The sequence below is a fragment of the Stegodyphus dumicola genome, chromosome 7 (assembly GCF_044657685.1).
Source record: "Stegodyphus dumicola isolate Sdum_Otavi_A_Nest chromosome 7, ASM4465768v1".
Lineage (NCBI taxonomy): Eukaryota > Metazoa > Arthropoda > Arachnida > Araneae > Eresidae > Stegodyphus > Stegodyphus dumicola.
The window spans coordinates 107,173,595-107,186,641 of record NC_140774.1 but is presented as its reverse complement, the minus strand read 5'-3'; the positions used below and the strand labels follow the sequence as shown (position 1 = coordinate 107,186,641).

At 33.1% G+C, this 13,047-nt stretch overlaps 1 protein-coding gene across 4 annotated transcripts in view; it reads right to left on the bottom strand.

Moving 5' to 3' along the window:
* The window catches only part of Mtmr6 (Myotubularin related protein 6), a 169,951-nt gene that overhangs the window by 66,196 nt on the left and 90,708 nt on the right, over nucleotides 1-13,047 (bottom strand). For 3 of the 4 annotated variants that reach the window (XR_015042178.1, XM_085820690.1, XM_085820691.1), the window contains one exon: nucleotides 10,119-10,241. The exons of the other annotated variant lie outside the window; for it this stretch is intronic. Coding sequence is in view for 2 of the 3 variants with exons in the window: in XM_085820690.1 (XP_085676816.1) it covers nucleotides 10,119-10,241 (123 nt within the window). In the remaining variant the exon portion in view is untranslated. The remainder of the gene's footprint in view (nucleotides 1-10,118; nucleotides 10,242-13,047) is intronic. 4 annotated transcript variants of the gene reach the window in all.

Sequence of the window (13,047 nt, the reverse complement as noted above, 5' to 3'; positions counted from 1 at the left end):
ATTTCTGCTATTTCATGCTCTGTTAAACATTTTCAACGCTTCAATATTGCAATGGTAAAAACAGAAAGAATTCACGTCTAACAAGATCTAATTATTTTCTAAAAACTGAACTGCAAACCGAAATACACAATGCTTTAGCAAAAATAAAACTTCTCTACTTACAGTAAACAACTACCACGTGCGAATAAAGTGTGATTTAAAGAGACGTCATAAATCACGCCATTCGGAAACATTTATTTTCCCGTTTGTTTATATAATCAAAAACACGTGTATGTGAGTCATGCTTCTCTCATTTTGAGTAGAAGGTCTAATGTACATGTATCTGAAACCATATGGACATACAGTGCCATTTTGTGACGGAAATTATAGTTTTTCCAACATTCTAGGACACTGGCACAAATACTAGACAGTCGGTAGTGAACGGGAAAATGCTCTGGCACGCCTGCGTGTCAACCGGGAGGTGAGTGTGTTCGTTGCTGGCATGTAGACGTGACAGTCGGCGTGAAGGGGCTAAAACATGAAGATACTAATTCAAAATGCTTTTACTCGATTTGGGCCAAAGAAATCTCTCATGTTATCTACCTTGTTCCATTGCATTCTTCTACTGCATTCTATTGCATAGCAGTCATTCCACACCAGACAGCTAGTTTCATAACTGAACCATTTTTCTCTGAAGAGCAGTCGACAGCTGGACCACCGTGATTGCAGTTCGCTTAGAGTTAATGTTAAAATGTTTCGTGATACATGAACTGCAGTAATGTGGCATTTTAGATACTACGATTTTTATGCAGGGCTGGGCTCACATGTGTTGCACAGTTACTTAGGCAACATTTCACGAATGACCGTCTTATACGCCAATACTTCCCACCAGACCTCAACCTCTGTGACTTTTGGCTATGGGGTTATCTCAAAAGCTCTGTTTATGGTGATAATCTAAACAATTTGGAAGAAATGAAAAATGTGATACACCAATATGTCCGTAACATTTCTCCTGATATGCTAAGAGCAGCTGTTGAGAATGCAGTAACAGGATTTAACTTGCTTTCGGAAAATGCTGGACGCTACATAGAACATGCTTTGTAACACGTTTTGGAAACGATTACACACATTTTAAACCGATGTTTTCATGTCTTATTTCATTTAAAAATATTGCATACAGTGCACATTTCCCTTGGTGGTGAGTTTTTTAACTCTTTTTTTTCCCCCGCAGAAAATAAATTCCCATAATCCTTTACATGATTCCCAAGTTTGATAACATTTGGTCCGGCAGTTTTCCTTTTATGACCATTTCAAAGTGAAACTTTAATTATAACCATTATGTAAATTAAACTTTAAAAGTTAGACAGTTTGGTTCAAGTCTCAGTTTAAATATATATATATATATATATATATATAAGATAAAATTATATGAATTAGAATTATAATATAACTATAAACATTAATTCTTTCTCTCTATTCTAAAATCATAATAACTTCTCTGCATCGCGTCATTCAAATTAATCATGCGATCTTACGTAACCTCTAATGCAGATGCCTCTTGACCAATCACCAAATTGCAAACAAAAACTTTTCTCTTCGCGTGCTTCCATCCTTCATAACTACGCACTTCAGCTTTTGCTCTCTACTGTGCTAAGCTGTAATTTTGCTGGCTTGCTTTCTATCTCAACAATATCAAAAATGTAAATCTTCTGTGGAAAGGCACGATTAGAGTGCCAAGTGATTATGGCCACAAATATCAGTTGCAAATAAAAATGGAATTAAAACTGCCTCGACTGCCAAGTTCTTTAGATATTATTAAGCTAGCATTACTAGCATACTATACAATAAAAATCTTTTCAATATAAGCAAAAATTTGAAGGGAAATTTGGCTGTCAGACATACCAAGATGTTTAAAAATGTTGGACGCTTTTGACTATACTTTCAGGATACTTCAAGGAATTTAGGTGTTCAAAGAGAAAACACTTGGATGTGTACACCAGCAAATACAAAAAAGACAAAAATGATATCACTGCTGATTAAAGTGAAGAGCGACTGGTTTTAGACTATATGGTAGCATAAATTTAAATTACGTTATAGAACATCATACAGTATCATAATTGGAGAATCCCATGATTTCTCAGTCGAATTATTTGAAGATTCAGGAGTTTATCCAGGAGGATTCAGGAGTTTATTCAGGAGTGATGTATGTGGATGTCACCTAAAGATGTTTTTTTCTCCTCTTGATTAAACAGTGGCCGAGTGGTAAAGTCACTGAACACTGGTAGTTTGGTCCGAATCCCACGAACGGGCTGGCTGCACGGGCGTTTTCATGGTTTTTCCTATATGTGACGTGTATACGAACCAGTTTCCCTTAGAAAGTCCTCCACAAAGGCATCTCCTCCCTTAGAGAGATTGTATGCTTTGCCATAATTAAATAAACCAAAACCTCTTGGTCTTTCCTTTGCCATAATTAATAACCCAATCTTTCCTTTCATCTCATACCTTCAAAATGCTTAGCCTCTAAAAACTGATAAACGCTCTGACCAAATACTGATGAAATGGATTGAATTGGATTATTAAGTTATGGCAAAAGCAGGGCTATCTGCCTAAAATGAGGGATGCCTCCGTAAAGAACTTTCTAAGGGAAACCAGCTGGTATACACGTTACACATGAGAAAATCCATGAAAACACCCATGTGACCAGCCCGTTTACTGAGATTTGAACCATGGAGTGAACTACCAGTGTTCAGTGACTTTACCGCTCGGCCATTTGTGGGCCTTTATGAAATGGAAGGCGATAACTTTATTTAAAATTATTGTCAGAAATACCAAGATGTTTCGAAAAGTTGGATACTTTTTAATATACTTGCAGAATGCCTAAAGAAATAGAGTAAGAATGAAGCAGAATGCCTGAAGAAAAAGAGAAGAAAAAACAAATTTTTGCGTAAAATTTAGTATTTGTATTTTTTTTTAAATTTAAAACTTTTTTAATCTTATGATATTTGATTCTTGCGATTTCAAAAATAAAATATTTGACTAAAATATGAATAACATTTTAAGAAACCAAATGTAGAATGATAAAATTGTGTAAAGCAATGGGCACAATGATAAAACTGTTTAAAGCAGTGTATGCAAGTCATCCTAAGTTAAAATGTCGGTTATACATCTCTCTTATTTATAAATCTTTTCTGAATGGAACATTGAAAGGCATGTTAAATGTGCTTTACTGTATTTTCTCTTTTGATATATGCAGTTTTCAAATGCATTGTAGTCTGGGCTACAAAGTATTCTTTCGAAAGAAACGCAATTCAAATAAATAAAATCAAATTTTGGAAAATTTATATTAATAAATATATTTAAAATTCCCAGTTCGAATAAATAAATAGAAAATTTTAAAATAATTATCTGAAGCGACAATGCAACACTAACAATTAAAATAAAAGTCTAAAAATTACCTAAAATAGTAACTATGACTAAAAATATAGTATAAAGAAAACTATTTGAAAAAAAAATTAAACGATGCACCTTTGATTTAAACTACGCAGTTTGAATGAGTAAATAGAAATTTTTAACAGTTTTTTTGAAAGAAACCACGCAACTTAAACAATTAAAATGAAATTTGAAAAAGAAAAAATAATTAAAATAATAACAATTATAATTTAAAATATAATATAAAGACCATTATCTGAAAAAAAGAACAATTGTGACTTCCCTCCCCTCCACGCACGAGGTAGAAAGGGAAATAGGTTGTCATACATTAAGAAGTTCACCAAGTGAACTCTTCTTGCCGCAAACTGAAAAAAAGCGGCAACATAAACTATTGAATTTCTCCGTAAATTTCGCACCAAATGTTACAAAATTTAGTATCCAGGCATAATTTGAGTCGTAGGATCGAAATATGTAAAAAGAATGGTATGTTATTTCAGAAAAGGTCCGATTTTGTGTCAAAATACCTGTTAGAATAGTGTTATATATAAATCTAATGTAGTATATCATAAGACATGAAGAACGCAATTTGAATTTCATGAATCGGCCCAGTAGAAAAGATATAGAACTGTGCAATTTTTTTTTTTTTTTTTTTTTTTTTTTTAAGCAGTGTACATAGCATCTCTCATGGCTTCCCATGTCTACAAACATTTCCCCCAGTGTAACTGCAGAACATGATTCTTCCTATGGGAGTTTAAGCAATTTTCCATAGCAGTGGTGAGCAACACACTGTATTTTCATTGTCTTTAGTGAAATCTCAGATCCGGCTTTTTGAAAATATACAGAGTAAGGTAACTTGCATAAAAACATCAAGCACCCATTTTTCATTCCTCATTTTAGGATTCTGGAGCTGAGGTTCAGCAATTCTCTGATGTTTGTTGCTTAATGAAAAACATTCATGTGTATATGGGGAGAACAACAAAACAAAAAACTGAGAAGTACGCATGTGTCTTACATCCGGACAGAAGAAAATAAAAAAATAAGTGATACTGGATGGGTTGTACAAATAGATATAAAGATACCCTAACAAATGTTTCTCTCCAAAGTCGCCAACAAGTTCTTGACTTTTCATTAGAGGGGCAGACAATCAGAAAGTACCAAAATTGTCCATAAAAATCCAGAAAGATATAACTTATATTCTGCATTCACTTTAATAAGATGTACTGAATGTTAGAAAATTACGAATATACATATTCAGAAATTCTGAAAATTAGTACTGTAATACTTTATAGTCAACATTATATTATCTTGCAAAAATACTTTCAATATATGATAGGCAAAGTGTTAAGAAAGCTCAAAATACATTACACAGCAGCAATTAATATACTAAAGGCAATTTTGCTTTTGAAGAAATACCTTTGTAGAAGATTGTGAGGAAAACTAGCTTGTGCTGCATGTAAGCAAAATAACAGAAGGTTCATTTTCTGGACAATGCACAGGAATTGAACCTTCCTCTGACCATCGAGCACTGACACAGGAAGTGCCAGTGCTTGATGGCTTTATTTGATTGTTTGTGATACTTGTATTATAAGAAATTCATTTAAGGTGGCATTAATTTCAGAAACATTTAAATATTCACTGCACATCTGTGTCCCATGAATAGGCTGACAATACGTCCTATTTAGAATAGGAAAGTACTATTGAACCTCATTCCCCTTGTAAACTTAGTAAAAATTTCATTTTTGTTTCTTTTTATAAATACTTTAAAACAGGTGAATCATGGCCCATAAATGAATTTGTTACAATGGTACCTATCATTTATTTGGATATATCTAGAGTGAGATGGACAAGATAAATACAAAGAATTAAAAAAAAAAAAAAAAAAAAAAAAAAAAACCCGGTTATTCATAATATAGCAACAGTTTATTTTGTGACTGCTAGGAAATTCTTGTACAGTACTCTTCCGATTATCCGCGGAATTGGGTGGCGTAGCCACCGCGGATAATCCGAAAAAAGCTAAAAATGGGTATAGCAAAAGAGGAAACAGTCATTCCATCTTTGAAAAATCGTTTTATGTACAATAAAACATAAAATAAACAGCAGGAAATGTTTAACTAACGCTTAATATTTTAGTATATCACTCAAAACTAACCTAAAATGCATTTTGTTAATGAAAACAGAAAAGTGCTTTGTACCCAGTCATTTGTGTTTGCTTCTTGCTTTGGAAGCATTTTCTCTTGATCTGAGATTGTATTTTTCGTAGCATAAGTTTCTTGGCCAACTCTGCATCATCTTGTTCTTCCGAATAGCTCAGCAGTCCATCGACTTGTTGCAAAGCCGCTTCGTGAGTTTTCTGCATCTTCACAGCGGGCTCTTATTCGTCTTCACTTCACTGTCCTTCATTCTCAGTCTCTTCCCTTGCTTTCTTCACAATTACGTCATCTGTGAAGCGTTCAAAGCCAGGTTTGTTGACGTCACACTCCAACCACTCGTTAATGTTTTCAGCATCGACGTTCTCACCACCCGGAAGAGTTTACACCATATCGGCAAGAGTTGCCGTGGGCGTATATCTTCATTCTCTTCTTCACAACTCAAAGGGGTTAGGTTGTTGTTGGCTTCAACTTTAGGCATAAGTTTTCTCCATGATTTTATGACGATTGACAGTTTCACTGAGTCCCATGCAGATGCAATATCATAGATGCTGTCCAAGATTGTGAAATGTTTCCAAAACTCTTTCAGATGATAACCTTCTTCAATTTTGGTCATTAGCACCTTGGTTTGGTATGTTTTCTTCATTGTTGCAATGATTCCTTGGTCCATGGGTTGGATTAGTGCAGTAACGTTTGGGGGGGAGAAACTTTGTAAAAATTTGTCCATCAGAAGACTTTAGCACACTTGTTGCTGGGTGAGAAGGTGCGTTGTCGATCAACAGCACAGCTTTTTCAGACAGGTTTTTCGAACCATTCTTGAAAAATGTTTTGGTTCATCCATCCTTTTTTTTGGGGGTGTTAAAGTAATCAACGGGCAAATTTTCTATCCTTGTTCCTTTGAAAGATCTCTCTTTTTTTTTTTTTTTTTTTTTTTTTAACTTTCCAATGACAACAAGTCTAAGTTTATGTCCACCAGTAGCGTTACTGCAAGACATGATAGAGATCCTTTCCTTGCTGCTTTTATGACCCGCCACTTTACTTTCTCTTTCAACTGCTAAACTGCGAGTGGGAAGACTTTCCACAAAAGTCCCGATTCGTCGGCATTGTAAATTTGTTCAAAAGATAGCTCTTCTTTTAAAACAAATTCTTTAAATTCATGGCTGAAATCATCGGCTGCTTGTTGGTCACCACTACATTCCTCCCCATGAAGTCCAATTTCTCGAATTCCATGTCGCTGCTTAAAACGAGTCAACCAGCCAGAAGACGCATGAAAATTTCCTTTCAGGCTTAACAACTCAAAAAAAATGATGCCGCAATGATTGGACCATTTACAGGAGTACCCTCTTTTCGAACTTGAGCTACCACTCTGTCAATGCTGTATCTAGCTCATCAAAGTTTCATAGTTTTTCGCATTCTCATTCCGGAAGCACTGTCCGACATTGATACAAAGTTCACCAGTTTGTCCTTTTGCTTTAGAATGTCACGCACTGTTGCTTCCGCGATTCCGTAATCCAATTCCATCTGCTGCCTTGTAACACCGTTTGCTACTTTGGAAATTAATTCTTGTTTTTGCGCAATCGTCAACACAACCTTCTTTCATTTTCCTGACATTTTAAATCGGTAACGAAAAACACAAAACCAAAAAGCACAAGCACTGAACACAATAAAAGATAAGAAATTAACTCTGACCGATTCGCAAACACTATCAGGCTTAAACTAACAATGGGGAGTGGGAGGAAGTGAACGTGTCAGTAAGATTAACCCCTTAACTGCCGAGGGCGTATATATACGCCTTGCTCGGCCGATGCGTTAACTGCCCCTGGCGTATATATACGCCCTTCCAAAATACTATCATTTGCTTTGTGCTGCTACCCGCAAAATTATTCGCAAAGCTTTGGAATGAAACACCACAATGACCTTGACAAAGTATGCGAAGGACGATACTATTTCAGAGAAGTGTGGAGAGAAATTAGAGAGACAGATGTGTCTAAAGAGGTGAAAGTAATGACTGCGCGGTATTGGCTGGTGTTGTTTGAGTAAAATGTATTTTATTTATTTTTTTATTTTATTTTATCGAAATTCCATTTTAGGGATCTTTTTTATTATAAAAACATCATTTTTATTATACTTACATCTTTTTGTCATACTTTTACTCAAAACATTAAATTTAGTGCATTCATTTTTTTTTCTTTTATTCTTTATTTTGTAAAAGTAAACAGATTTTAGAAATTTTATTTTATTTTTGCCCTTATTTTCCCTTAATACTTCGCGTAACTACGCGCACCTGTGTGAAAAACTGTGGCACTGGGAAATGAATCTTGTACGTTTTCAGTGGCAGTTAAGGGGTTAAGATGAGAGAGGGCGGTGGAGCAGATACTGCAAGGGTGAGTAAAAAATCATTTACTCATCAGAGGGAAAGGTTCCGAGAAGGCCTGGTATATTTTTGCTATAAATAAGCACGATGTTAGCAAATTGAACGTTTTGCTCAGTTTTGTGAAAATTTTTATTTTTATTTTTTTTTTTTTGCTTTACGCTTATAAAAAATAATAAAAAAAACTTTGTACTGCAGGTGCGAATAATCCGCTCCACAGATAATCCGCCCGTGGATAATCGGGAGTCTACTGTAATTAATTTCCAGCATGAAGGTTGGAATGAAATCAAAGTTTTTTGCCGAAAATAAAAACTATGCTTATGATAAAACAAAACTGTAATAAATAAATAAAAAAATAAAATGCTTGAGATTGATGGCAGAATACTGAAAGATCAGAATCTACGGCAAAAACTTAAATAAATTTGTTTGAAAAATGTACATACATTTTTCAATACCCTTCACATCAGCTTAAAAATTTCGAGATGAAATGCAATAAATTTTTTTAATGTCATAATCTTTATTTAAAACAAAACAGCTTTGGTATTTATTAGTGATACATGAAAGGTAAAAAGAAATATTATAAATACTCTTTTCAAACCTTAAAATTTAAAAAACAGAAACACTGCCCTCAAATTTATTCTTGTAATTTATTCATAAGCTGAATAATTTGGAAAGCTTAGGAAATATGGAATTCCAGATAGTTGAGTGCATGAAAAATGGAATTCACATTAGAAAAGCCAATAAATCAATGCAAAAAATTTCAGCTCTAAAATTATAAAAACAATCATCTTATTTGTTATCAACTTGAATATCAAAAGCTTGCATTCAAAATTATATACAATTTTGACAGAAAAAAAAATGCCCTTTAGTCATTAAAGCTGATGTATTTTGATTAATTTGAAATCCTACCAAACATGAAAGTTGGTGAAGATGTCGCCTATCATTCCAGTAGAAGTTTAAATTAACAGATCATCCTGTTTAGTCAGCTAATAAAGAGAACAAAATATACATACAACATGGAAAAACTTAAATCAAATGACCAAATTCTGTAACTTTGAAAATACTTCATTTCAGAGTCCCAAATATTAACTATTTTTCAAAATGCAAGGAAAAATATTGAATTTATATCCTTCTTTAGAAAAATTAATCAGCTTATCATGGGGGGAGGACTATTTATTATTATGTTCCGATGTCATGCGTATATATTAATGGCACTAAATCACACTGCTTGGTGATGATGTATTAGTGTTAATAATATTAAAAGTTCTATAATGGCAATACAATTCTCTCATTTACTAAATTTTTCAGGGACAAAGGTTTTTTTAAATATTCTCGGTACTTGAGCTTTCCAGTTAGTTGAATGCTGAATAGTCGGGCTTTTAATGTATATATACTTGAATGAATACAAAATTAACTTTATTCATTCAAGAAAGTTTAACTTTTAAATTATAAAAACATAAAAAATACTTTTGCCATTAGACTAGCTGCAAGTTTCTGAACTGGTAGTTAAAAGACTTATTTTAATGCAACACAAAAAATTATTTTACTACAACATTCTAAATTCATACAAATGCATCACAAATAAAAAAAAACCTACAGCAGAATTATGAATGGATGTACTAATAAAATTATATACCATATTTCTTTCCACAGTCCTTCGACGGAAAGGGATTCCATTGAATTTACTATTCGAAAATCGAGAGCAGAAATTTATGTAAATAATTTAATTTCCAGAAGAAGTGGTTACAGTAAGAGCATGACAAATGAAAAGTAGTTATGAATAAACCAGAGGTGACTATCAAAATGTTAGTTCTTTAAAAGAATTTCAATAAAAAATACATAGCAATATTAGCATCACAATGTCTAATAAGATATCTTCATTTCTACTCCCCTGTCCCTGAAACTAGAACCTCACCCTTCTTATTAGATAGGGAAGTAGTGGCATGACCTTCACAAGTAGTTTCCGAGGTTTTGTCTTTGTTAGTAAAACAAAATCAATCACTACATGGATGAATCGATTTTAAAATTTAGAGGTGATAGTTCTCTGAACACATGAAGGAAGGGAAAAATTATGCAGATATTTTTCAGAAACTGGCACTAAAAAGCTAGGAAAAAATATGCGAGGGTGGGAAAATAAGAAAATACTGTAGTACTTTCATAACAAATTCTGATAATTTTCAATCACAGCTTACTTGAAAACCAGTAATGGTTCTATAATATGGATCCTGTAATAAAGCAGCCAGAGAACATGTCTGAGCTGTTCTATCCCATCCATCAGAGCAATGAACAAGTACTGATGTGCCCTTTTCTAGAGCCTAAAATACATCATGTGATACTTTCATTAAATTTTCACTACAATAAAAAGAAAACAGGATGACAACCACAATAATTACATTATAAATATATACAGTCAAAAGTCGTTAATCCGGACTCGTCGGGACTTCGACGATTCCGGATTATCGATTTTTCCGGATTATAGATCATCAGTTTAAATCTCGTAAGATGGCATGCAGAAATTCTAAAATTAAAAATATGAAACCGTAATTTATGAAATAAAGAACAATTATGATCTAAAGGGTATCAAAATTTGCAAAAAGAAAAAGCTTAATATTTATTTGTTTACTTTATTAAACATTTCTTTCAATGTAAGTTGTTTAAGTTTTGCTTCGTTTCATGTGATAATACTTTCTCTTTAATTCTATTAAACAGACATAATTTCTTGTTCAGTTACAAAGTTCCGCCGTTCAAGTCCTATAATTGCTGTGTCAAGAACACCGACTAATTTGTCAATCGAAATTTTTTTGTTTTCAATAACCTCTGTCACGTTTCTTCGCTATCAGAAGCGAATTATAATGACGAGGAACTTGTTTTAAATCATATCAAAGACGGAGCATATCGAGATGAAATACTACATTTGGTAAGGAATTATAAGCCAAATAAAATAAAAACATCTGCGCTGAAGATAAGGATAGTGCTGACAAATCAACTTCCAATTCATTACGCGCCCGCCGCCGAGCAGCGTGAAATTGATAAACGGATTTCGGATTTCAAAACATACTTTCGCTTTAGATCCTTTACATATTAACAAATATATATCGGAAATTCTATTTGATATAATCGAAAGTTTAAGCTTACCTTTATAAAATTGCTCTTACAGTCTGCAAAAAATAATAAGCCGGATGCAATTCGAAAATTAAGGAACAACGCAATCATCAACATTAACTGAAATAGATAATTAGATAATTTTAGCTTATATGTCCATTATACATAAAATGCGCACGCTAAAACGTATTCTGCACTTGCGCACACTCATATGCGCAGTCGTAAAAGGTCTTACGCGCACGTGTGAATGCCTCTGCGCATGTGTCAACGCGGCGCATGCGCAGAAAGTTTTTAGTTTTGATGTCCGGATTATAGATCATTCCGAATTATGGGTGTCCGAATTAACGACTTTTGACTGTATTAAACTATTTTTTAAATATAAATCGTGAAATAAATATTTTTATTAAAATTTATTTAATAGCCTATTTTATAGAGATATTTATATCATAAAATAAAAAGAAGGCCAAATGTCATTAAAAATTGAGGTGAAAGGTATTAAGTCTTGTATTTCTTAATATCATGCCAATGCAAATGAGCTATTTGTCATACATAACATAGGAATGGAAAACAAAAGTCACAAATAAACATATAACACATACTGAAACTCTTTACTGCTCATTTATGCTATAAAAACAACTGTAAGTCAAATTTTGCAAGTAAACTTGACATGAATTATTTACATCAAATAATGAATATTCATTTTGAATTCCATAAAAAAAAATCAAGAAATTATACACATTTGTATGTAATATGTATATAATGCCTTTCCTTCCACACATTCAGATGACCTACTCAAGAATACAAGTAAATCAGCATATTTCCTAGCATGATTTAACTGTATTTTGCAGATAGTGAATTACTAAACTAGTTAAACAGAACACTTTAACAGATTAACTAGTTTAACAGAATCATAAAACTGATAGTGTTATTATAGAAGGCCTGGATAATGAAACTAAAACACCTGGTTGATACTATAGCACTCCAAATTTTAAACTAGCATTTGCAATTTTAGCTAAAAACATTGAATGGTTTCATCATTTTAAGAATAACAAGAGAGTGAAGTTTTAATTTTCAGTAGTATCACAGAAATTTAGTTAAAACATTCAGAATTATAGGACATAAAAGGATGACATATCAGAGTTCAAAATAGGAAAACCTGTTAGTGTTAATCTGGCTGGTGTATTGTATTCAACACAGCAAGTCTCTTTTGATACATCGACTGTTACAGTATCCAGGCTCATATAGATGTAAAAAAGAGACTTTAAAACAATTAAAAAAATAACAAAGTAAAAGGAAGTTATCTGAAAATGGCATTAGGGTTTAGGGAGCTAAAATGAAGTGTTGCCCAAAATTATAAAAGAGTGATTTTTTAAATTATGGCATAACATAAAATATTCCTGAAGTCACTTATTTTTATGAAAACTGTCTTCAGGAGCTTTACAGAGTTAACAATCATGGTTGGACAGCTACATTAAAGCCACTCATAGCCAAAGCTTATGCTAAATATTGGTTTCATTAATGCGAAGAGTGCACAGCTTAGAAAACCCACAAAACAAAATGTGCACTGTTCAGCGTTGAGTTCATTTTCACCATCATTCCTATTTCCAGAAGTGTCTATGCATCGAAAACTCCTTTAGAAGCACATGTTCTGGACTGCCTCAACCATTAATAAAAAATTAAGGTGAACAGGTGGTAATTTGAATTGTTCTTGACAGTTACATTATTGTCAAAGACCCAGTGGTACTTCTTCCACCATGATGAAATTAAATAACAAGGCTTTTGTGAGAGGAATAATTAGAAATAACTTTAATGATCAAAGAAGACTTAAAATGGTTGTTTCCAATACAAATCCTTGCAATGATCTAAAAGAAAGCCTAAACTGTATTAATAAGGTATAGTTTCATTGACCAAGTTTTGCAGTTTCAAAAAAGTGCAACTTATAAACTGTGAAAAGAATAAGCTTAGCAGCAAAATAATTGCCTGCATCTTAATGAAATGCTGAATGCTAATGAAATGTTG